This window comes from Vulpes lagopus, chromosome 6, assembly GCF_018345385.1.
Source record: "Vulpes lagopus strain Blue_001 chromosome 6, ASM1834538v1, whole genome shotgun sequence".
Taxonomy (NCBI): Eukaryota; Metazoa; Chordata; class Mammalia; order Carnivora; family Canidae; genus Vulpes; species Vulpes lagopus.
This window is the reverse complement of record NC_054829.1, coordinates 11,185,343-11,211,613: the sequence shown is the minus strand read 5'-3', so window position 1 is coordinate 11,211,613 and position 26,271 is coordinate 11,185,343. Positions and strand designations below refer to the sequence as shown.

The window sequence follows — 26,271 nt, the reverse complement described above, 5'->3', positions numbered from 1 at the left end:
CTGTATCACTTGTGGCAGGGACTGGGTGATGTTTAAAAAGCTCATGCCAGACTGAACAGTGAGTAGGGTGGGGAGGGGTGAGTGGTATGGGAAGCCAAAATCTGCTCTGCAAATAAGTTCTCCTGGAGATTCCTAAGCAGGTAAAGCACAAAGCCACCTGGTCTAGGCCAGGGGCTGGCAAACTTCATCTGTAAAAGGGCCAGATGTGTGTGTGGAGGGGGGAGTCTTAGAACTGGGGGGTCAAGTGGGCTCAGCTCTGCCACTGTGGCATGAACGTAGCCACGTATGCAACGGAGTCAGCACAGCTGTGTGCACACAAAACGCCACTTACAAAAACCTGGTGGCAGGTCCATCTGGCCCACAGGCCACAGCTGACTGATGCGTGCCCTAGATGCCCCTGTGATGGGGACAGCGTGCTAACCGCATCCTGGCCCACAGGGTTCCCACCCGCCCTCTGGCCCAAGGTGCCCAGTGCCAGAGTCTGTGGCCACCACTGTCTCAGGAGCCCTGTGGCAGCTTCACTCCTCCCTCAGGATGGCTGAGAGCCGACCCTCCCCACCCTCGGCCTGGCCTGGCCCCTACCTGGACAGCACAGCCCAGCACCAGCAGCAGCAGCTTCTTTATTTCCTCCATGCTCTTCCCTAAACCAAAAGAGCAACGTATGTAATGAAGCTCAACTGTTCATGAAATTTCACCAGCGATCTGTGTTTGCTGTGGGGCGAGGGGGCGAGTGGGGTTGGGGGGGGGGAACCTAGCCAGAAATAAAGTACTCTTTCCGCCCAGCCACATCCGCCTAGGTGTACGCACTCCATCTGTTTTCTTTGGATGGGTTTATTCTTGAAACCAAATGGGAATTCTGTCCATAGCTATTTGTGGCACTTTTCCATGCCGAGAGCAGACATATCCTGTTGTGATAATGAATGAACCTCAGTATCAGCAGCCCTTTCTGGTGCGTGGGAAGCACAAGGGGAGAGGATAATCCCCACGGGAAATACTGAGCCCTCCAAGAGGAGTCTGTACACAACTCTACCTTTCCACTGTGCAGAGCCCCACACAAACCCCCACCCCATCAGCTAGCTCCCTGTTGTCAACAGTTTGCATGTGAGCCCGCTGCCTCCCCCGTGTTCTCTGGTTCAGTTCTTGGCTGCAGTATTCTAAAGCAAATCCCAAACACGCACGTGTCATTTTTTTAAAAAAAGATTTTATTCATTTGAGAAAAATCGAGAGAGAGTGAGAGAGAGCGTGTGCCTGTGAGAGATCATGAGCAGGGGGAGGGGCAGAGGGAGAAGCAGACGCCCCGCTGAGCATGGAGCCCGATGCGGGGCTCGATCCCAGGACTCCAAGACATGACCCATGCTGAAGGCCGATGCTGAACCAACTGACTGAGCCTCCCCGGCACCCCTATGTATACCTCATTTTTGATAGAATCATGTTGACTTTGGGCAAAGACCACAAACGTATTCACCCAATCCCCTTCAAGAGGTTCTAGTTTTCGCTATTTTAATCTAAACAATGCTACAGAGAACACCTCCGTGGCTAGTGATGCACATCCTTACTTTCTTCTTTAATAATTGGCTCTCCAGAAAGGCTTTACCACTGGACTTTCTCACAACCGAAAAACAGCAGGTCCTAGTCCCTAATCTCCCACGCCTCCATCCTACTGCTCTCTCTCTGTTGTGCCAGGGAGGCCAGAAAATCTCATTTCACCGTTTTGCACCACATCTTTCCGATGATGCTGGAGGCTGAATGCATCTTCAGGTGCCTTCCTCTTCAGTTTTAATCACGTAAACAGAGTCAGGTACCGGGTTCAGGACTGGCCCGGTCACCAGAAGCAGCGTGACCCTGACAGGCCAGACTGCCTCGCAGGCTTGGTTTCCATATCTACGGAATGGTTTCTGTGTCTTATGATGTGATGAACGGGGTGATGTGCAAGGTCACTTGCAGTTGACAATTCCACAGGAGGTCCTGTTCTATGTGGGGGAGAAGGGACGTGCCACAAACAGCTTGGTTTTCTTGACAGACTTACCAGCACACACTCACCCTACAAAAACGGCCCTATGTATCCCCAACAACTGCTGGGACGAACAAACTTGAGTCCCAAGAATTAGCGTTGGGTTTCATTTCTAGTCTCTTGGGTGTAACGTGTATGGAGAGACATGCGATCCTGTCCTAGGATTTCTCAACTGACAAACAGCTCAAAACAGCTTTTCCCCAAGATCACAGTTGAGTCTCAGAAATGGGGGCTAAGCATCTGCTCAGTCAAAACTGTAACCACCCCACCACCACTGAAGGTGGGCAGGAAGGGTTAGGGGGTGGGGCTGGCTTCAGGGACCCTCCAGAGCACAGATTCCATAGACCTAGGATGAAGCTTTGGCACTACCCGTCAGCACACTATGGTCAAGCCCTTCTCCTTGCTGATAAGGTGCAAAACTAGATCAATGTGTGAAATGGAAAGCTTTTCAGACTTTTATGCATTTTTTTTTTAACCAGAGGCCTTTTATTTGGCCTCAGAGGTTCTAACCCGGACATAAGTAAATCCATGACCACAATGACTAACTTCTGTATTAAAGTGGAACTGACAATCAATCCCGATTTTAGTTTTGATAACAAGGAAATACCCACCTGCATATTGGAAGCCTGCAATCTGTCTCATGAAAATCTTTCCCTGGCCACAGAGCTGCATCCAGAGCCTGAGAGTCCTCTCTCTGCTGTCCCCTAGGTCAGTCCCCAGACACCCAGCGACTGTCCTGTAAGCAGGGTGCACATAACAGGTGCAGATCCCCTGCCCCCAGCTATTGCCTGTGATGATTCACCTTCCTCAGGCCACGCTCCTGGTGGATACCCAGCAGGGAGCAGACACACAGGAGGAACGCATCTGGAAGGTCTCAGGTGAGCCCAGACAGAAGCAAGAGTTCACCCGGCGAATCTTCACCGATTCACAGCCAAGGCCCCAAAGGTCCTAATTATATCATACTCTAGAATACTTTAAACTACTCCGATGATCCATGTTCCCAGCTCACGGCAGATTTAAAAAAAAAAAAAAAAAAGCATCAAACTACCCATGAGAACAAGCACTGAACAGGCCCACTGCCAATGGCAGGAGCACCAGCCAGTTACCTGACTGCAGGGAAGAGACCAGAAACCCCGTGTGCGCACACACAAAGGGCTCCCAACGACATTCTGTGGCTGCTCCGGGAAAGAACAAAGGGTTCTGTTCCCTCAGCACCCAGCAGCCACACACAATGCCAACCGTGAGTCACTCTCCCGCTCACTCACTCACACCCATTAGAAAAGTATGGAATTCCTGTTTGCTACGTTTTAGAAAAGAGTTGGGGCAAAGGTTTTAAAGGGAGAGAGTCTTAGAAAAATTTTCATGGGGAAAAGATTTTTTGAAACAACTTTTCGGTGGTGAACAGGGTACTAGGATGTTCACCTCTGCCCTCATTTATTTTTTTTTTTTTTAAGATTTCACGTTTTGAGTGAGAGAGAGAGAGGGAGAGAAGCAGACTCCCCGCTGAGCAGGGAGCCTGACACAGGGCTCAATCTCAGGGCCGTGGTCATGACCTGAGCTGAACGCAGATGCTAAACCTATGGAGCCGCCCAGGCGCCCACCTCTGCCCCCCATTCAAATGAAGAGATGCTGTCTGCTCAGTCTCACCAGGCAAAGTGAATACAAACATTGGCTTATAACAACTGCATCCTGATGGTTTTATCACTACACAGATTCCTATGCTACTTTAAAAAATAAAATAAATTAAAAACTAAAAAAAAAAAAAAAAAAGAGCACAAGTTCCCCAAGTTTCTCCTGGGAAGTGGATGCCCAGTTTGTCTCAACATTTCATGAGCAAGGCAAAGAACGACTGCTATTTTCATACATCTGCCAGATTGTGGGTTTTGGATAGTATCACAACAGACGAGAAGAGTCTGTCCTGGGTGCCTACCAGTAAGACTGGCTCAGTGACACCGTTAAGGAAGGAAAAGAAGAAAATAACCCTGGGACGCCTGGGTGGCTCAATGGTTGGGCGTCTGCCTTCAGCTCAGGTCGTGAGCCCAGAGATCGGGATCGAGACCTGCATCAGGCTCCCGCAGAAAGCCTGCTTCTCCCTCTGCCTGTGTGTCTCTCTCATGAAAAAGAGAGAAGAAGAAATAAACCATACAGATGGCTCCCTCCCAACCGCCTACTACATGCCAGGGGCTAGCAGAGGATGGAACCAGAGTCAACACCATCCGCTGGGCTCGGACCAAGACCACCAGCAGTTTTTAAAGAGCTGACATGCCCTGGAAACCCAGAGGAGGGACATGTAGTTCACAGTCAGGCCCAGGCAAGGCTTCCTAAGGGAAGTAACCTCTGCCCTGAGATCCAAGGTTGAGGAGCTATGAGGGAGGAAGGTGAACCAGAGCTTTTCAGGCCCAGGGGTGATGGGGGAGAAAGGAATGAGGAGCTCGCACAAGGCCCAGGGGTAAGGGTACACACAGGGACAGGGTCCCCAGCAGTGTGGATCTCTGTACTGAGTCACATGCAACCGAGGGGTGGGGGAGGGCTGAACACATCCAACACCCTCTGCACCTACCCACAAGCCGGGGGGATCCCAAGAGAGCCCAAGCTGATGGCCGAGCCTAACAAAAACCTTACTACCTGCTTCCTGAGGCCTTGACACAAAGAAAATCACCCCAGTCTTTCCTTGCAGAGCCAGGGTGCACCTGCTGGTCGGAGCTACGTATAAGGCTTCCAGATGTTCCAAGCAGTCAGATTCCAAGACAAAAGGACGAGTATCTGCTATTACATGAGCGGTGGGGGTGCACAGACAGAAGCATAGCTTGACGGTCAGAGCACGTGAGCCTCTAACAGGGAGGCTGGACGTGGAGATCAGGGCTGGAGAATCCCCTTTCTAATCTTGTGTCTGGGGGACACATGGCTCATCAATCAGAACAGCTGCTCCCTGAGCCTGGAAGGAGGCCTCGGAACCCTTCTGAACACGGCAAATGACAGCCACTGCCCATCAACAGAAGTTGACCCATGAAACTGAACCCACCCTCCATGCCCCGAATGTCATCCCTGGGGTCCTTTCTGGCTCTACCCTGACTCTCTAATCTGAATGCTCACACTTCCTGGTGTCTGGATACAGAAAATAAAGCTTGTCGTGAATAACCAGCCACCTAGGGATGAGGTGGGCGTTCAGGCAAGGACGTGCCCACGGTTCCTTCTGAGACAGAGCTCCTCCTGCCCCCGCTGCACATCCTCTGCCTGGCGGAGGTCGGGAGGGAGGCACAGGGATTCCTTGTAAGACCAAAGTCGTGACGCACCCCCTTCCCTGTCTCGCCGACTCAGCTCTCCACAACCACAAGCCCAGGCCCTGCAAACCGCCTGCAAGGCTGAGGGTTTAACCCTCACGACCTGGAAAACGGGCCTATTCGAGCAGACACTGCCCTCCCCACGTGCCCCTCACAGAACAGGCCATCGTTTGATTTAATCCCCAGGACAGTATCCTCTCCATGTTACAAACAAGAACAGGTCTGGACGGGCGCAGCTACAGAACTCGGAGCTGGTCCCTGCCTGCTTCACCCTGACTCCCTACCAATCCCTTCCTCCAAAACTGCCATTATGAACAGGTACGGTTTTGCCCAGAGCAAGGCTCTCTCTCGTCTAGTGTCTGATCCCAGGGCGCCCAGCATGCAGGAGGTTAACTGGTCACGTTAACAGCTCACACTGGATCCGTGGGGGCGCCCAGGGGACTCTGAGGGTGAGCAGACGTCTGCCTTCAGCTCAGGGCGTGATCCTCGGGTCCTGAGATCAAGTCCTGCTTTGGGCTCCCTGTTCATTGAGGAGCCCAATTTTCCCTCTCCCCCTGCTTGTGCGCTCACCCACAGTTTCTAAGAAACAAAATCTAAAACAAAACAAAAACAGCACATTGAATCCATGGTAGAAGAACACAGAGAACTGGTCCACCTTCCTTCCCTGCTGGAACGGAGACCACGTGTACGTGCGCACATATTTTCCCCTAATAATTCTCCGTGCTGCTCTCCCCTGCGTCCGTGCCAGAGTCAGTCTCCCAGCTATGCTCATTCCAGTTTCTTACATAAAACACACCAATTTCCTTGGGATGATCATGGGGCCGTCTCGTGAATATGAAAACAGCACTGCCCTGAGCACGACCGTGGGCACGTCTCCTCGATGTCAAATGACACCGGAGACTCACGCATGCAGGCCCAGCTCTGTGGGCCCCCTTCGCGGGCACTGCTGAGGAATAGCATGGAGGGTGAGCTCCTGGTGGGGGGGCCCATGCGGACCCTCTACGTACCTGTCCCAGTGTGTGCGGTCTGAAGCACCTCCATGCCCCACCTCACCATCAGAAGGGCGACCCTGTGAAAGCCTCATGTAGCTCTCTGATGCCCGGGATGCAGCCCCCACCGGGCATTAGCATAACCAGGCACCCCCCTCTCCGATTTATCTAATTATTAAATAAATGGTTATCACGGGTGGACTCTGGTAGCCACGGAGTCACGTGTCCATGCGAAATGAGGCAGTGGCCTCCCAAGGACACCCTGACCGGCAGCCCCCTGTCTCAGGGTCTGTCCACCATGCACATCAAGCCCGTCCCCAACCCCGGATCCCCCAGCACCACCGAGTGTCCGGTGACAGAAGGCGGCTGCTCCCAGATGATGGACAACACTCTGAAGGCACCCCACTGTGCCCCTGGACGGCATCGCCAACACAAAGGACTCCCAGGCCCCGGCCGCTGGGGCCACAGCAGGTGGCCGCTGACTCTCCGGCTCCACACAACAGATGACCAGAAAGGCAGCATCGGCCCGAGTTCAGCCTGAGAGCCGGCGGCCAGGGCTGCAGAGGAGAGGCCGGCACAGGCGGGAGACGGCGGGGGAGGGTCCCTGCAGCCCCCCGCCCCAGGCAGAAAACCCGGAGCCCCGGTCCCAGCGGTGACCACAAAGACCTCTCACAAACAACGTCTGGTCCGGCGTCCGCGGGTGGCCCCGGCCCCGGGGAGCAGTCCCGTGGGCGGCCATGGCGTGGGCAGAGCCGGGCAGCAGCGTGTGTACACAGCGTCGCTCACGGTCCACTGAACAAAGGCTGGTATCCAGGCAGAGCCCTCGGGCTGCCCAGGAGGCCGGCGTGCGGCCGCGCCCGCCTGTGCCCGCCTGTGCCCGCCGCGAGCCAGCGCCCCGCGCCCGCAGCAGCAGAGAGCCGGCCTCGGCTCCAGGGACCCCCCACCCGAGGCCCCGCAGCAAGGGCTGGACGGCGCCCTCCGACTTCCCTGAGCCCGGCCCCTCCAGGAGAGGACGCGGAGCATAAACGGGAGCAGAGGGCTGCGAGGGCGGCTTCCCTTCGTTCGCTTACCCCTCCCCTCTTCGTTTAAAGGACCTGAGGTTTTCATAAACCCCCCAAAATAAAAATACACGTGTATGAGACCAGACCAGACCAGAGTTGGGAAGAAATGAAACAATAAATAAGGTTTGGAGAAAGAGGGGATCCCTGGGTGGTGCAGCGGTTTGGCGCCTGCCTTTGGCCCAGGGCGCGATCCTGGAGACCTGGGATCGAATCCCATGTCGGGCTCCCAGTGCATGGAGCCTGCTTCTCCCTCTGCCTATGTCTCTGCCTCTCTCTCTCTCTCTCTGTATGACTATCATAAACAAATAAAAAATTTAAAAAAAAAAAAGGTTTGGAGAAAGAAGGCAAGAATGTGCCATTAACTTAACCCCGGACGGCGGATGCTCGCCACCAGTTCGCTTGGTGAGTGGGGCAGCACCGCGGGGAGAGGGCAGGGGAGGGAAGCCAGCCCCTGCGGTTTTTAGGAGAATGGTCTAGGGGCGACAAGACTGTTCCTAGTAAGTCGGGCCCTGGGCTCTGTCCCCTGGCTGCCGCAGCGGAGGTGAGCCAGTCGTGGGCCCAGCAGCCTGGCACCAGCTCCCTGTCACCAGAAGGCAGAGCTGTGCGGTGAGGACTACGAGGGTGGTTTCTGTGGGATCTGGAAAGCACTTCCACGGCGCCCCTGGCAGGATAGCCACCCAATGCTGAGAGGGTTAAGTATTAAATCCCAAGGGTCTTGGGGAGGTAGCTTCACCTGCGACACAGCCTTACTTCCTCCCAGTGTACGGAGCATGAAGCTCGTCATGGGATTCCCAGGGCCGTCCCACCCCTCAGAGCCCCCATATCCCAGGACACCCTCCCTTCTGATGCACGGCCATGCACCTCCTCCAGGAAGTCTTCCCAGCCTGCCCACGCAGAGCTCACAGCACTCCGTCAAAAGTGTGCTTATACCATTTCTCACCCTGGAACAGGTCTACCCGTCACCAACGCTGCCTCCCACGTACCCCTGCCCTGACCAGGACTTGGGGGGCTCCTTCCGCAGAGATAACCTATTTGTTTCCAGGGTCCTTGGGCCCAGCAGGTGGCAGGAGAAACACAAGCTGGAGAGGATTAGCAAGAGGCCATTGGGTCTCCTCCGCAACGAGCTGGGAGGAAGGGTACGCACAGCACCCACGGACACAGACCCGCCGATGCCCCTAGGGGCCTCCTCTGTGCTAGAGGCCCTCCTGGAACCAGCAGGACACAGGGGACATGGAAGACCTGGGGCTAGCACGCTGGAACCACCCAGGCTATCCTCAGATGTCCAGCTGTGCTGAGACAGCCCTGTACAGGGCACGGGCTCAGCCCCTCCCAGGGCCTGGGATCCCACTGGGGCACCCAGATGCCCGACAGACGTGCTTCTCTCCTGTACAGCCACAGGCTGTGAGCCTCTGCATGAGTGCCTTCTCGAAGGCTAGGTTTCCGCACCCGTGAGATGCCTTTCCTCCATTCTCACCATCTCACGTGGATCAGCCACGTACAAGTCAGAAAACTACACTGCCCGTGGATACAATGCTCTCTTCCCGAGCGCCTGCTGAATGATTCACCGGAGAAATTAATCTGCTAACACCCTTGGCTTCCTGTCAGATGAATCTAGTCTTCTTTGTGTGGCAGGTGACAGGGCCCGGCAGCGGAGGGGCCGGGGAGCTGGTCTGGATCTGGTCCAAAACCATCCCTCGTTTTACGGATAAAGCCGACATCATCCTGTCGTGGTTCTCATGACTTCTTCCAGAACAGACTCTGATAAACCATGGAAACATGCTGAACGTGGATGTGCAGCTGGCAAGATGGCAGGGTGAGGGCAGCTTCCGAGCCACACACAGCGCTGGGTGGAGATCAACACATGGCACTGGGTGGAGATTGACTCTGGCTCGGCCCTGACTGCTGACCTTCGACCTCGGCATCTGCAGGAGCATGTGTTTAACACCTATCGGGAGCGTCCACTTGAAGGACTGGGGAAGTGGGGACAGGAGACCAGAGGGGACAAAGGTGGGTCTGCAGCATGTGTGCTTTATTTACTGAGCACCTGCTACGTGCCAGGCACTGCTCTAGACACCTGGAAGACACTGGCAACAAAAAAGAGAAAAAACCCAAAGATTCTTGCCCTTGTGGGAGACTCCATCGTGTGTGGGCTGGGGGATAAGCCCTGCGACCGACATGAGAAAATAAACGATCAAAGATCTGGAGAGTGATAAACACTGTGAACAAGGGGAAGGCGAAGCAGGACAGGACTGGGATCCTGAAGGGTGAGGGGCACACAGGCAATGCCTACTAAGGGCAAGTACAGCTGTGCGAGGCCAGTGCACGCAGGCCCCAGTGCCAGGGGACAGGGCGGTACCGCAGTTAAGAGGACCATGGCCTGTGCTGAGAACATGGGGATGGGAAAGGCCAGGGCAGATGGGGAAGAGGCCACTGTGGCAGGAAGAGGGAAGCCTGATGAACACATGTGGGCGACAGCAGATGACGAGACTCAGCCAAGCCGACACAAAGCGAAGGACACCCTACAGTACCCAGTCCTGAGGGCCACCAGCGTGAGGCTCTCCTGCCAATGGCCATCATACGAACATGATCAAGGGGCTCAGGGCTGGGTCCTAGGAGACCCCAGGCCAGGCTCCAAGATGTGGGGTCCACCCGATGAGGTCCCGGACAGACACCCCTGACAGCCCATGAGGACAGCTGCAAAACCACAGGTGTACCACAAGATAGACACTGCAGAGAGGTGATTTCAGGTGCAAAAGAGGAGAGACAGGATGAAGAGTTGGGGCCAGGAGAGCCAGACACCGAGGAGAGGTTTTTAACAATGACTTGAAATCTCTGAAAGTTCTTCTTCACAATCATTGAGCATCCCTGAATCCCACCCAAGGCAGAAGAAAAGAGAACATCCTTTCGTCCCACGGGTGGCGTGGGGTGGGGGGCAGGTTGGTTAGACACACAGAGAAGCTCTCGTAAGGGTAGGAGTTGTGACATCTCCCTTCCTTAGGTCGGAGGCAGGGGACAAACACTCAGTGTCTCAGGATCAGTGTCCCTGTGTGTGTGTGTCTGACGAGATGCCCTGCTGGGCTCTGTCCTGCCCCTGGCACATGGCTCCGTTGAGGTACATTTGCCAAAAAAAAATTTTTTTAAATAAAAAAACCCCAAAACTGAAATGTTATAAATAACAGTACAATATCAATATCAGCCAAAGAGAGCACAGGCATGCTCCTAAGATGATACGTGGGGCAGAATTGAAAAAAGAAGAGAAGAAAGAAGAAAGAAGAAGAAAGAAGAAAGAAAGAAGAAAGAAGAAAGAAGAAAGAAGCACCCCTCCCACCGCCCAAACCCACTTCTAGGCAACCACACAAAAAAGACTTTGGTCTTTATTAAAAAAGAAACTGAAAGTGCTTCACTCATCTATGTTTTACAATTTAAAGCAGGAAACACTATTCCATAAATACGTCTCTGCACCTTCTTGCCGATGGGCCTCCCCTGCTGACCTCCCCCCTGCTCAGGGGGCCCCGGGACCCCAGTCAGAGCCTACACAAGCACGCACCCAGCTCCCACGTCCAGGGCCGTGACCATGCAGGCCCTGCCCGGAGACCACCCACCCCACCCCCCGCATGCCCCCGGAGACCCCTGCCTGCCAACCCCCCCATTCTCTTCCCAGCCTGTCCTTCAGAGCAGGAGACACCACCTTTCTGACTGATGTATACTGATCCTATCTGATGCCAGGACACCCCATGCACCTGTCAGAGCCTCAAAAACAGCTTCCCTGTGGTGTCCTAAGCCTGAATTGTGGTGAAGAGTGCATAGTTGTAGACACTTATGACAAAAAAAGAAAAAAAAAAAAAAGCCACTACATCGTATACCAAGGACAGGTCAATTTTACGGTATGCACACTATACCTCAATAAAGCAATTTCAAAAAAGAAAAAAAGCAAAAGCAAGATCCAGTGTCCACATCTCTGCAGAGGCTTCTGCTCAGCAGCAGACCCTGAGAGGAGACCCGTGTGCTCTGCGTATGGACAACCCCTCTCAGGCTCCATGTGGTTCAGAGGCTGGAACAGAGACTGCTGAGCAGGGAGGCAGGAGCCAGGGTTCCAGGGTGCAGCGGTAGCTGGCAAAGGGGCCTCCAGAGTATGGGCTTCCAGACGGCAGGGGGACATCATCAGGGAAGACCACAGGTACCCTCAGGAGGAGGGTGGGAAGTTGCCCAGCACGACGGGGCAACAGGGTGGCTGGATGGGGCAGTGGGACGTGTGTAACGCCAGACTGGACCACATGCCACTGCCATTTCCGTAGGTCAGAGGGTTGATGACTGGCCCAACCTGATTTGTCTGTGTGTGATACGGCCAGGGAGCTCGGGCTGCAGGGTCTACTTGCGGGCCATGTGACCGAGGGCTTGCCACCGAAGCCCTACGAGCCTCTGTGTTCTCACCTATCAATGGGCTGGCACGGTCACAGCCCAGGAGTACGCTCCCCTTTGTATGTGTTTACCATACACGACACCCAGCGCAGGGCGGGCTCACCAGGGGCTCACACAGGGAGGCTCCACTGTTCCTGCTCCTCTGCAGGGGGTGTCTCCGGGGCAGGCAGCACCTAGAACCATGCCTGAACCACCAACCTTCCACAGGCATCTCTCCCCCCATAAAACCAGCCCCCAGAATAAACCAGGTCAGGCAGCGTAACTCTGCTCAGCAAAGCAGACCCCCACCTTCCTGACGTTACCACAGAAATGGGAGAGGAGCCACTGCCCCCGGGGCCGGGGCCTGGGCTGGGGCCTGCGCGGGTGGCATCTGGCATCCGCTACCTGGGGAACCATGAAATAAAGCCAGAGCCAGGGGAAGGCAAACATCAGGTTCCCCCTTAACTAATGCACAGAGAGGGGAGCAGCGTTTGCTGCCAGGAGCCTCTAGGTGGGTCTGGGCAGCCTCTGCTAAGGCCATGAGTGACCACAGCCAGCTGCGCTGGGGACCACGGGGAGACCCATGAAACCTCACGTCCTCTGGGCCCACAGAGAGAAAAGTAGACACACCAGGCAGCCGGCACCCAGCAGCACAGCCACCAGGAGTAAAGTGACCCAATGCTTGGCTACCCCGACCTGGCACCTCCAGACCCTCCAGCAGCTCCCAGGGCCATGGCACTAAAACACAGCTTCTCTGGAGAAACTTTCTAGGCCGGCTCCTCAGGGTACTCTCCCCAAAGCCTTGAGGCAGCTCTAGATACTCTCATATGGACAGAAACAGGGGTGGCCAGATGCCCACGGGAACAGGGTATGAGATGCCACAGAGGAAGGCTTCAGTTTCTGTAGAAGCCACTCCTGCATGGGGTCCCTCCTGCCTTCCTGGATCCTCACCGATCCTAGGCGGTCAGAGACCTGCACTCACCAGGTCTCCACTGGAACAAGGCCCAGCCAGCAAGCACACTGTGCCTGGGGCCTGTAGGCTGATGTCCATGAGCCACGGGCAGGGGTCAAGGCATACACATACGGCATCCCCCTCCTAAACCCACCCAGCAGGTGAGCTGGCAGGTAGGCATTAAGCTCTAATTTTCTGGAAGGTGCCCAGAAGGACATTTCTTTCAGTCTTTTCAAAGTCACACCGAGTGTACAAGCCTAGGACTTGGAAACCTTGCCCATCCGGGCTCCAGAGACCAGGAGGAGGCATAGAAACAGATCCAGGGTGAGACATGAGGGAGAGATCGAGCACCGGGTGAATAAATGTGTAGCAGGATCCTCACAGAAGGGACAGGACTTCCCTCGAAGAGTCTCACTTTCTTGCCAACAGGAACCACGTCCCAAGGTGGTGTGGATTCAATGTTTACGAAGGAAAGACCCCCCGAGCAAGTCCACCATATGACTGCCTCAGGCCCCTAAGCCAAAGGAGGCAGCAGCCAGGCCTGGCCTGCACTTGTATGCGAGGGGTGGGATGGGGGAGAGGGGGCTCTTTCCCGACTTTGCACCTCAGCGTGATAAACCACCCTTTAAGAATCTCACCCCAACAAGCCCGTGTTTTCACCTCACGGGCTCTGTGCTGGCGGCCAGAGCTGTGTGTCCAGCAGCTGCTCAGAGGCGCCGGCACTGCCCAGGCACGACAGGGGGCAGCTTCTACTCACCAGACAGTGGGTCTCTGCCAATCATCAAAACATTGGGCAAATTCATTACGATCAGCTGCTGGAGAACTTCCTACAGAAACAAAGGGGAAAAGGTACAGTTAAGAACAGGAAACAAAATGACAGGACGACTAAGAAAATTAGTTTATCAAGTCACTGGATGAACACATGGCCACTCAATGGTTACGTATGAAGATCCTATATAATAGAAAGGAATATTTAGGATACAAATACACATGAAAAGTCCAAGTTAATTATACTTCTGCCTCAATCACTAACAAGTGTAAATCACACCCGCCTCTGTACGGAGACCCTGGGGAAAAATGAGGATCTACTGCAAGCCAAGGCTAGAGGATTAGGGGTAAGGTTCTTTTTAAGAGAAGTCTTTATTTTCATCATATGGTTTGCTGGTGCAGTTAAAAAAAAAAAAGAACTACAGAATAAAGATGAGAGAGATGCTACTGAGTCTTTGTAACCTGATGCTTCAGGATCCTGGCATTCAGCAGGTCTCAGATACGGAGCTGCAGAGGAGGAGCCTTCTCTCCTTTACAGCAGTGGCTCCCCAGGAGAGGGGATAAATCAAAGCTAATCCGCACCCGTGGGGGGAGGAGGCTGCGCGGAAATGAGCCGCCTTCTGGCCCTCACACCAAGGGGCTTTGAGAGAAGGCCCAGGCACCAGCCATCAGTCATGCCCCCGTGTCTGGGGCCTTTAACAAGCTCCCCCCACCCCCGCCGCCCCGAGTGTGCGGGCTCCCAGGCGCCCACCCACCACTCCCGTTGCCCAGCACGTTTCTCAGGACCGGTCGGTTTTCCGCGCCCAGATGTGCCCTGTTATTCACAAACTAGAAGGTGTAAAAGTCTCATCTTACGGAAGACAAGGAAGGGGGCAGGTTTTCCTAAGTATTCTTGGTCTTACAAAAGTGGTCACTATAGAAGTTCTTCACCAACAAAGCTCCTCCTACATCTTTTTTTTTAAAGATTGAGAGAGAGCACACATGTGTGCACGTGAGCAGGACAGAGGAGCAAAGGGAGCAGACTCCTTGCTGAATGAGCCTGATGCGGGGCTGGATCCCAGGACCCTGAGACCATGACCTGAGCCACAGTCAGACACTTAACTGAGTCACCCAGGGGACCCTTCCTTACTCTTTTTTAAAAATTATTATTTTTTAAATATTTTATTTATTCATGAGACACACACACACAGAGGCAGAGACACAGGCAGAGGGAGAAGCAGGATCCCTGCAGGGAGCCCAAGGCAGGACTTGATCCCAGGACCCTGGATGAGGCCCTGAGCCAGAGGCAGATGCTTAACTACTGAGCCACCCAGGCGTCCCTTTTACTCTTTTTATAAATGTTCCCAGTGAGACAGCTTTTTCCCAGCACAACATAAATGTGAAGATCTCTGTATTCCATATCCTGCTAACCAGTGCTGCTGAAGGGAACAGGGACAATCAAACCATCCTCTAACCCCACAGGGCCCAGCTGAACAGCCCAGAGCAAAGTCCAAATCATCACATCAGAGTGGCAGCCTTGGCAAGCATGCCTGGAGAGGCCAACCACCTTCAAAAAAATAATAATAATAAAATACATAAAATGATTTTAGTCCCCCCCCTCAGTGTCTTTCTATGGCTCCTGTCCACCCCAGAAGGTGGAGGGGAGCGGATGTGGCCCCACACTCACTGGACTGTCTCCCCTCAATGCTGGCACATGTTTTTATTATCTGGGGTCATGGGTCACCACAACAGAGAAGCTCAAGTTTTCTCAAACGCATCTTTGTCGGCGAATACCTGAGCTGGACAGAAGTGTGAGCCGCAGAGCAGCGTCAACCCTCCTTCAGGGCCTGAAAGAAGTCAGCACACAGACAACACAGTCTGTCACCTGCATGCTCCTGCCCAAGGAGTCCATGGTCCCACCCTGTGGCAAAAATACCGGTAAAGAGTAAAATCAGCAAAATCCACTTTCCAGCTGGCCCATCTGGCAAAAGGAAGGACTCCAGAGGAGCCCCTTCTATCACGCAGTCCCTTCCCTGCCTCGACACTAAACTCGCGTGCTCAGCCTGGCTTCTGGGAGATTCCTGGTTATCATTGTCTAACAGGTTCCGGTCCCTTCTGAAGTCTTAGCTGGTTTCCCTCTGCCACCATCCAGGCGCCTGGAGCACCAGCCCCATTATCAGGGTGCCTACTGTGTCTAGAAAGGAGACAGAATGTGCAATCATCCCCATGAGCTCTGCTGTCGTACAAGGTGGTATTTTTATGTTTATGATTATCTCAGCAAAAGACCGGCTGGAATCACTGCTAGCAAATATTGCTAGAAAACCCACGTATTCTCCTCCCCAAACAGGATGTTTTACCCTAATCAGTACTTTTAATGTTCCCCCCACAAGAAATATGTCACCTGTGTAATCAAGAAGAAATATTTTAGGAACAGAGGATTTTTTAAAAAATGTGTTCCTTTCCAAAACATACTGTGGGCCTCCTAAGATCTAATCCTGTGGCCCAACGCGCTCCTGAGACATGAGCCATCTCCCTAAAGGACCACCAATTGCATTTCTAGCAAAAGCAGGCTCCGGGTATAAGTCGCGAGGACAGGGCTGTCCAGCAGAAAGACAATGAGAGACACTAATTTTCAGCATTCTAGCGGCCACCCTAAAAAAAGGCAAGAAAAAAAGGTGTGTGTGTGTGTGAAAATATTCAAATAATACATTAAGCCAACACACCCAAAATATTATCACTTTGCCAAATAATTAACATAAAATCACAAATGCGATATTTTACATTTTCTTCTATACTAAGTAAGATCTCTGGAATCCAGCAAGGAGACATTGACAGGCACAAGCCATCTCAATGCAGATGCTGAATCTCCACTGGGAACACCAGATCTGAAAAAGTAGCTTCACACACACCCAAGTCGTCCCACACACACTTAGAAGTTCTCTAATGACCGAACCAAGTTATCAGTTTTTAAATTTCATTAAAATTTTACTTCCTCAGCCCCACTAGGCACATGTGGAGGCTCCAAGAGCCACCTGTGACTAGCAGCTGTCACACCCCCATCACAACAGTCACCCCCCAACACCAATGACCAGGGCACTCAGCAGCGGCAGGCAGTCCCCAAGGACAGAGGAGAGAATACATCCCCTCGTCCCCCCCTCGGGGTGGCAGGGCCTCCAAGGCGACAGGCCAGGCCCTCCATCTAGTGGGGACGTGAGGTGGTTGCTGACAAGGAGACCCTCCCGCCTGGGACACAGAACAGAAGGCCACTGTGCTGGCTGCAGCTGACGCTGGGCGGCTCAGCGGGCACCTGGTCACACCCTGGCCAGCAGCACGGTGGGGGCGGGGGGCGGGGCGGGCAGAGCCAGGATGGACAACACAAGCCCGGTGCTGTGCTCTGCGCAGCCCTCAAATTCGCAAGCAAGCCCTCCTGGAGCCACCCAGGCCTTTGCTGAAAAAGCACAAGCAAAGGCCATGGTCACACCCTGAGGCAAGGACAAGGGACAAGTGCACCCATGAGCTTCCGTGCCACCCATCTTCCTGTGGCCTGATGGACAGGAGGGCAGAGTCAGACTCAGGGTGCAGCCTTCCCCAGAGATCCCCAGCCCTCTGCAGAACCTGTGGCGGGGGCGGGGGCGGTGACAGAGTAAGGTTAAATAAGAGATCCAGGGTGGATTCTATACCTCTTCCCTTCTCTTCCCCCTCTCCCCTCCGAGTCCATTATAGGATTCCAATAGGCAACGCTGGGGAAACCCCAGATGTTCCTTTTTCGATGCACTAACTGCATTCCGGGATCCATTCCCACTAACTGCTGTCAACAAACTGAAAGGAAAGTTCTAAGAATGGGAGAGAAGGAGGGTGGGGTCTATGGGTTCTCCGCAACAGAGGCTACAGAGTGCTTTGTAATGTAAAGAGGGCAGAGAGCCTACCTGACACCAGACGGGCTGCAAATTCAGAAGCTAGGATCTTATCTGAAATCCTGGGTTCCTCCCAGGGCCACGTGGGCCCTTCTGCTGGGGGAGGGATGGGACCCGCCAGGACACTCTCCAGGGAGTGTCTGTCACCTGGAGGAGGGGGGATTGCCAGAGTTGTCACCCCAGCTGGGGGGGAGGGGTGTTGCCAGAGCCTACACCTGTGTTTGCACATGGTGTCAACAGGCCTGGGCGCTTGCCCGAGGACTCTAAGCTTCCTGACATCAGCAGCACCCTAAGGGAGACACAGGGCCCATAGCATGGCTCCGGAGGTCACGGGTGGGGAGAAGTTCTGAGAACGCAACCAGCAAGCTGAGTAGAAGGAAAACGCTCCCTTCTGGTTAGAATCTTTTCCTGAAAATACAGATGTATTCGGTGGCGAAAAACACAGACCACAGGAGGGAGAGCCCCGCTGCAGGCCCCACAGGTGATGGGGCGATGCCAATGACACCAAGGGCAACAGAAGCTGCTGCTAAGCAGATCCCAGAGGTACCTGGTTATGTGCAAACCCCACACTTGATCACGACTAAGCGGGTGGCCACAGGTGGACCACCCTGCGGCACACAGGACCAGCACCCAGGAGCATGGCCTCTGTACCCATGACACCACACACTCCTCCTGCTGGTCTCTGAACCCATGGGGGGCCCCGGGCTGCAATCCGGGCCAGTACCATGAGGTCACACTACAACCTTGCCATCCCTCCTGTCACCAGCCCTCCTCCGTCCTCCCTCCAACTCCAACTCCTCCCAGGAAACCTTCAAAGTTCCCTAAATGTCTGCATTTGGCAGGTATCAGCCAGGTTTCAGGATGAAAAGATGTGGAAGACTCTTGTCACTGCCCTGTGGACAGGGCTGCCAGCTAGAGGTGGGGGGGGTGGGGATCGGAGGCTTGAGCTGGTGCAGCAGTGCCTGGGAAGGATGCGGATGGACCCTCACCGGGGCCTGGGGCCTCAGTCCACCTGGCCTGCCCTGGGGCCTGATGTGACCCCCAAGCTCCGGGGGCTTGGAAGTGAGGCTCAGTTTTGCCTTCTGTCCAGTCACGCCATTGGGGAGGTGGGCCCTCCAATTCCATTTTGGCCAGTCCCCATTCAGGACTTATATAGGGTGCACCCACCTGACCATGACAGCTGAATATCCTGGAAGACCCAAAATGAGCCCATGCTTTCTCCCAGGACCTCCCCTCTTGGTTTAGGAATGAGGGGGGACTCAGCTCAAGCCCCTTAAAACCCTACACTTACCTCTGAGAATAAGTGCACATACCCTAAACTCTCAGTAAACCTAAAACAACGCCCCCAAAACCTCAAAATACAAATAAAAGTACAACAGGGTATGTGACAGAGGGGGAGCACCTCAACACTGTGGCTACAAACAGACCAGGGGGGATGGTTGGGACCGGAGAGATCTGGTGCTTATCCTGGTTGGACCACAAAAGGTGCTTTGGAGGAGGATACACAATCATGTGCACGGCCCCTGAGGGTGTATTAGAAGAGGAAAAGAAACCCTCAAGGAACATATACCAAAACAACAGCGCATTCTTCACTAGAGCCACCAGATGAGAGCAAACCTCCCTCCCCCTCCCCCGCCACCCTTTCTAAGGGTCTGTAACCTGCTCCTACCCCCTGGGATGACGGTATTTCAACCCCGTGCCATGCCAGCCACTGAGCTGTGAAATGACAGGTTCACGAAAATTATCTTTTCCTGTGAGACAATTCCCCACATATCCAGGAAGAAAATGAAGTACATTACCATTCTTTTAAAGCCCTGCCTCCCCCGCACCCCCCCCTCCATCAAACAGCACTCTGGCATCTCCCACCAGGAAATGTAAAGCCCCCCTCAGCTGGGAGGAGCAGATGCCAGCTAGGAAGGGGAGGGCAGGGCTGACTCACAGCATGGCCATGCCTTGGGGATGGAGGGGGAGGCCCCTGTGGGGAGTGAGTGGTGGGCTCCAGAGGTCCTGGAAATCTAGGCTTAGGGGGCCCCAGAGAAGTTCTACCCATGGGCTGGGGCATGTAGAGGCCTCACGAAGGGGCTCACAGTCCTGCCAGGGCCCATCCAGACCTCTGTGCCCCATCAAACAGAAAGGTCGTTTTCTCCCATGGTGGAAGAAATGCAAGGTCTCGGAGAAGTTTCAGGGTAGAAACGTGCGCGACATGTACACCGGGATTGTTGGATTAAGAACACAGATTTCAGGACACCTGGGTGGCTCAGGGGTTGAGTTTCTGCCTTCGGCCCAGGGCGTGATCCTGGGGTCCCGGGATCGAGTCCTGCATCAGCTCCCTGCACAGAACCTGCTTCTCCCTCTGCCTGTGTCTCTGCCTCTCTCTCATGAGTAAATAAATAAAATCTTAAAAAGAGAGAGAGAACATAGGTTTCATGAAGACCCTGAATTATTTTTCTCCCTTCAAATGAAACTGAATTTTATGGCTTCATATTGCTCCCGGAAGACCAGATACATACATGTTGCCTTTAAAGGTCAAGTTTTCAGGCCCACAAGTGACCCTCTGTAGGGGTTTGAATAGGAGCTGATGACTGAGTAAATGAGGGGAAATCCCAGAAAAGGTAACACAACCACACAGAAGAGGCATCCTGGAGGTTACCAAGGAGATCACAATAGGCTGAGCAGCAAATGTGCCTTCCGCACAGCCAGAGAAACAGATAGCATCGACTTGGATCAGCCTCATCCCAGACTCCACACCGACAATAGGAATAATGCACGGTATCGGCTCTGAGTGCACACCTAGCCCTCTCTAGGCCAGCAGTTCAGATATTCAGAAGACACCATTTAGTACGCGCTGGGAGCTGAGGACTGTCAGCCTGAATGGAAAGGCAGGGAGGTAGAAATCCCAGCCCAGAAGGGCAGGGGTCAGAGTAGCACAGCCAAACTCTGCCCAGGCAAGTCGGCAAGGCTTCCCAGAGGAGGTGGCTTCTGAGCTGGGCTATGCACAAGGCTTAAGAGTCCCAAGACAGACAAAGCCCAGGATGGGGTCAGTGCTAACTGTGGCCCTAAGTCAAGCCTTGGGTTCAGCTGTACTATGACGCCCTGCCGTTTCCACAGGGGTACGTTTTCTCCCCCATATCCCTCACCTCGACTGTTGCCCCCTCACAACCCAATTCATCCTCCAAAGCTCACAGAAAACATCACCTCCTCCACACAGCTACCTCTGATGCCCTTGGGCCACATCCGAGCTTCCTTCCTCTGAATTCTTCATGCCTTCTCCGCTCACATCTGCGGCCCTTCCACAAGTTGCCTGGTCAACTCAACTCCCCACTCAGAAGTGGGGAAAAGCTATTTCCGGGGACAGCTGATAAAATTAGACTCATCCGAAAATATTCCCCAAAAGTTATATTAAGATTTTTTTTTAAAAAGGGGCGCCTGAGTGGCTCTGTTAGTTGTCTCTTTTTTTTCCCCTACATTTTTAAAAATTTAAATTCAATTTGCCAACATACAGTATAACACCCAGTGCTCATCCCATCAAATGTCTCTGGATCTCAGCTCAGGTCTTAATCTCAGGGTCTTGCGTTTAAGCCCCACACCCAGCAGGAGTTGGTCTCCACACCCAGCCTGAAGCCAGCTTAAACACACACACACACACACACACACACACACACACACACACACAAAACACAAAACTCTTTTTTTTCTTTTTTTGGAAGAGGTGTCCTGTCTGTCACGCTAGCAGGGGAATGAAGCCCTGAAGACCATCTGCTTTGCTCCCCCACCAGGATGGACGTAACTCAACGATCTTTGCCGGGAATCCTGTAGATGTTAACAAAAGTTTAAGCGTCTCAGGGTAACTGTGTGATGCTGGTAGGGATACGCCACACTCTCCAATTGTTAATGCCCAAATCGGATGGTTCTATGAGCAAACCAAGCAAAACAAGGTTAATTTAGAATTCATATGTTACAGAGGTGACTCAGACAGGAAAGGTATCCCTTGAACTCCCATGTTCCCAGGGCCTACTCTAGCACCTTCTAAGGGGCGTCTGAACCCCACAGCAAGAACACTGCCTGGGGGCGCATGGCACCGGCTAGGGATCACGCAGGTGAGATGCCATTGGGATCCCACAAGGCTGAGAGCCCACAGAGACAGAGACTGTGTCTCTGCCTCTCTGTGTCTCTCATGAATATATAAATAAGATCTTTATTTAAAAAAACACTGCCTGAAAGCCTGGCCTGGCCAAGCACACACCTAACCACAGAGAGGGTCCCATCTCTTCTTTGCTCCCAACAGTCACATGAAGTGGTCAGGAGAAGAATCACTAGAATGTCTGGTCTGGGGAAGCCACAGCACGGTGCTGGTAGGGGGTCCAGGTGGGGTCCAGAGCAAGGGCGAGGAACAGCAGTCTGGGTGGCGAGCTCTCCCTGGCACCACGCCCACTGCCTGGTGGCAGCTGCCCCAAACTGGAGCTCTCCCCACGGGGGATGCTGGCCTCACACCTTCTGCCGTGGTACGCAGCACTGACAGCCTACTGCCCTCACCCTGACCACTCACGCCTCCCACCATCACCCCATCTGAGGTCAACAGGGACCAGACTCCCAGACACGCGCCACAGCCCACGCTCTGGGCTATCACCGCTGACAGCACAAGTTGCTAACATAGCTGCTGGGTGGAGACCTAAGCCTGATGATTTACCCTCAGCTGCCTGTTCAAAGCCGGGCCCGTGGGGCACGAGCTTGCGGTTCCATCTGGACGCGGGGCTATGGCTCCTGCTGCACCCCCGATGGGGGCGGGGGCCCTGGCAAAACGAGTGGGTAATGAAGTGCTTTTATGTTAAGAGGCTGTCACGTAAAGCTGCTGATAGATTCAATCCATCTGTTCTGAGTCCTTTCAATTAATCCTGGGGTCCCTAGGGCCTGAAACCAGTTCGCACTCACATGAGCCCGAGGGCTGGGGCCGCCCTAACTAGGCCACGCCACATCTCAGGAACCAGCGCTGCCCACCCGGCCACCCGCGACAAATCTTCCTGCCCCCAAGCATTTTGGTGGCGGCCTGTCCTCATGGCTCTGTTCACAGAAACAAACTAAGACCAATTTTGGTTCACAGAAAAACAAAATATTTCCTTTGGGCTGATGGAGGGGGGGTGGGTAGAGACCCAGAGAGAGGAGCCCCTGGACACTCAATCACTGCTGTGTGGGCAATCCTACTTGCCATGTGACCTGAGGGCAAGCCACATTCCCGCTCTGAGCCACAACCTCACCTCTAACAGGACTAGGACCATCTCTAAGGGATACCTGGCCCCTTCACAAGTTGGGGGAGGGGACCCAGGAAAGCAGACCATGGGCGGGCACCGAGGGGCACAGCCCAGCTTCTCGAAGTTGCTGACTCAGGGCTGCCGACGTTGAAAATAGGCAAGTGCCCACAGGTCGCAGGACAACCCAGGGGAACCCCAACAGGGGCGGATCTGGAGGATGCTCATGTGGCCCCACTAATGCCTGTCCCCTGCCCTTGAGGGCTGGTATGATGCTGAGGGTTGCTCTGTGGGAGGAGCTGTCTTATCTGATGCTGGGAAGTACCTATCCTGAGCCCCTGGACCAAAAAAGAAAAAAAAAAAAAAGGTGGTGGGGTGGCCCCGGAAGCACGGGCAGGGCACTCGACTCAGCTCCTCTGAAAAGAATCTCTGCCCATAAATGGTGTTTTGGGAACCACTTCACATGGTAAGTACAAGGCTGTCGGCGGCAGCTAAAGCTAGGCTCCAGGGAGGAGCTCCTGCCTTGATGCCATCAGCAACCGTGGGGGCAGGGGGCCCGGATGGCCTGCCAGATGGATGGACACACAGCCTTGCTGATGGATCCCGGGCAACAGCAGGGCATTAGGGAGACTAGCTTCTAAACTGGAAAGAGCCATCCGGGTTACATACAGGACAGGGAAACTGAGGCCCAGAAAGGCAATCACAGGCCCACAGCATCACATTCGGGTCTAGAAACCCAAGTCTCCTCTAACTCAGCCTTAGGGCTCTTTCTCCTACAGCAAAGAGCCCACTTCCATTCCTCCATGTCCAAGGGGGGCCTCCTACCTTCAGGACCCTGCTCCAGGAGGCCGCAGGGGAGGAAGGAGAGGGCCTGTGCTCACACACAATGCCCGGAGTGGCTCGGGTGGCCCTGTCCTCTCCTCCTGGTCAAGACAGCAGCACCAGAGCTTGCGGTGGACACAAGGAACCCCACTCCTCGACAGGAAGGGATCTTATAGCCACTGGACAGTCCCCTTCCACAAGCTCCTTGGCAGAGTCAACGTTTCTGCGGACAGGCAGGCAAGCACGGGCGTGGGGCTCCCAGCCTATACTACTCGCTGGCCAGAATGCAGCAGGCAGATGTGCATGTCCCCCAGAGGACCCCCCAGGCTGCCCCCTGCACCCCCATCAGATGTGGGCCCCAGGCTGATTCCCTGGGCACACCCACAGAGCCGAGTGCAAGAAGCTTGCTGGGCAGGACGAACATGGGGTCTACACATCCACTGTGCCCCACTCTGTTCCACCCCATCCCACAGCCCAGGCAGAGAGGACGTGAGACACCTGAACTGAGCAATGCCAGAAGAGGCTAATCCAGAAAGGCTCCCAGGAAGAGGTGGCGCTGAGCTACCCAGGACAAGGAAGAGCAGGTGCCATCCAGGCACATGTGCACACACAGGGGCCACACTGGTGACAGGGGGAAGGGGGAGGCAACAAAGCCAAAGGAAGAAGCAGAAAGCATCCCCCCACCTCGTGTGTCCCAACGTGGGGCCCTGGAGTCACTGCCCCAGGCAGCCCCAGGGTGGAGCACCAGAACCCGCTCAGGGCTCCAAGGCCCTGCCTGCGCTCTGTGCTCAGTGCAACTGTGGTGGCAGAAGCAGCTCCCAAGTCTCCAAACCCAATCCCCCAGCAGCCTCTTGCTGCTGGGCCTCAGCTGCAGCCCCGCCAGGGGGCCAGCGGGCAGATGGGCATCACCCTGACCTGCAGGAGAGGAGCACGGAGCAGGCATGCAGGCAGCTCCCAGAGGGCGCTCCAGACACTAAGGGAGGACACATGGCTGCTCCTGGGTCAGGGGGCCAGCCCAGCCCTGCTCTCCCCCTTCACGGGTCCCGGCCCAGCCCCGCTCTCCTCCTTCCAGGTCCTGGCCTAGCCCAGCTCTCGGAGGCACAAACACAGGCGGCCCACAGACACTGGCAGCAAGCCTGTCATAGAAGCTACCTGGGTGTGGGGGTTTGCCCTGCAGGCCCTCAGGAATGGGGTCATCCTCCATACCCCCGTTCACCCCACATCTCTTTGCCTTCTCCATGGGCTCTGGCTCAGAACCAGGCAGGAGGGAGGACCAAAAGAGAACATCTGATCATCCTTTCCTTGTTCTCCTTTCTCTCTTCCCTCATGTCTCTGGAGGAAAAGCACACTCCACGGCCTATAGGGCAAAGGATGGCCAAGGTCAACCCCAGGGCTGGCAGGTGCTGTGCTGAGAACTCTAAGGACACACATGGTTGGGGTTGGGGGTACATGGTGGATTAGCGATCCCTGCCTCGGGCAGGGAGAACAGAGAACGGCAAAGGCCTGAGAGAAGTTGGTCTGGTTCTATGAAAACGTGGAGGGAAGAGTAAACTCTTGGTAAGACTGTACCACCTGCCTCCCCCCTTCTTCTCCCTCCCTCCCCCTCCTTCCCCCCCTAGCTCCCCTCCCTCCCCCCAGCCTCCCCTCCCTACCCTGGGCTATCCTTCTTCCCCCCCTCCAGGTCCCCCTCCAAAAAAGCTGCAGGTGAAACAGATGAGATGGCACAAGTTACCAAGAGGGGAGGTCTGGCTCTAAGAGGAGGGATTTCTGTGACCCTGAGGAGAGACACCCACAGGGTGTGATACATGCTCCCTTTGCTGGGTGGAGAGTACCAGGACCTGTGCATTTGGAGGGGAATCAACTAGATAACTACCTAACTAGGTAGGATTTTGCTGTGAGAAAAGTAAAAGGGGAGGACGCACTTGCTCCTCATTCTAGTTCTGAATACAAATCCTCACATCAACGTTAGGTGACAGCAGAGGGGAAAGAGCAAGTATAGTCTGTCAGCGATGGCACGTCTAAAAACTGATCCTCAGCTAACAGTTGCCACGTGAGTCCGATCGGCAGAAGCATTCCCCACCGAACAGAGAAGCTACTGGGGAAGAACGACAGTGAAGAAACAGATGGTACGGGCAAACAAATCTCCTAAGACCTGGTCACTTCTAGTGACCGCTGTTACGAGCGTTGACCACTGACGATCAGGCCTCATCTAGAGAGACCAAGAAAGTCTGGAAGGTTCTTTTTTCTTCTGTCACCAAAAATGTGCTCTATGGCAGGAAACTGGGGGAGGGCAGCTCAGGACACCGTTGAAAACGTGGGGAGGAGGAAGGTTAAGAAACAACAACTTTGTAATGAGTAACGTTTCAGCAGGAAGTGAAAATCTCAACAGACGGTATCAACTTCATGGCAGCTGGACCAAGGTTGGAGGTCGCTAGCCCCATTCGCCCCAAACACCTGAGGCCACATCCTCCCCACCCTACAGCACTCACACCCAATGCCATCCCATACCCAAATCCTTGTTGGAAAGAGGAATTCTTCTCGGGGGCCCTGAGCACTTGCACAGTGTACCCATCGTGGTCAGCCCAAGGCAACCAGGAACCTCAAGTTCTTGGGGTGCTTTAAGATGCTCATCTCTGAATCCTCTCTGCCCTACCCCAGGCCCCTGCACGTGCTGCCCACAGACGCTAATCGCTGACTCAACCCAACCCACTGACCACAGGGAGGGAGGGTCTGGTGACAACAGAGGCCCTGGGGCCCCAGGCCGCTGAACAAACCCACACCCTTCTTCCAGAGGGCAAGCCACACTCACTTGTGAACACGGTCTGAGTGCCACAGGAGCCAGCCCTCCCAATC

At 54.5% G+C, this 26,271-nt stretch overlaps 1 protein-coding gene across 3 annotated transcripts in view; it reads right to left on the bottom strand.

Annotated features, from left to right (window-relative positions):
* CCDC88C (coiled-coil domain containing 88C) overlaps positions 1-26,271 on the bottom strand; it is a 121,055-nt gene that overhangs the window by 55,873 nt on the left and 38,911 nt on the right. For all 3 annotated transcript variants that reach the window (XM_041758690.1, XM_041758693.1, XM_041758694.1), the window contains 2 exons: positions 13,450-13,519; positions 583-641 (listed from right to left, as the gene is read on the bottom strand). In XM_041758690.1, coding sequence (XP_041614624.1) covers positions 583-641; positions 13,450-13,519 — 129 coding nt within the window. The remainder of the gene's footprint in view (positions 1-582; positions 642-13,449; positions 13,520-26,271) is intronic.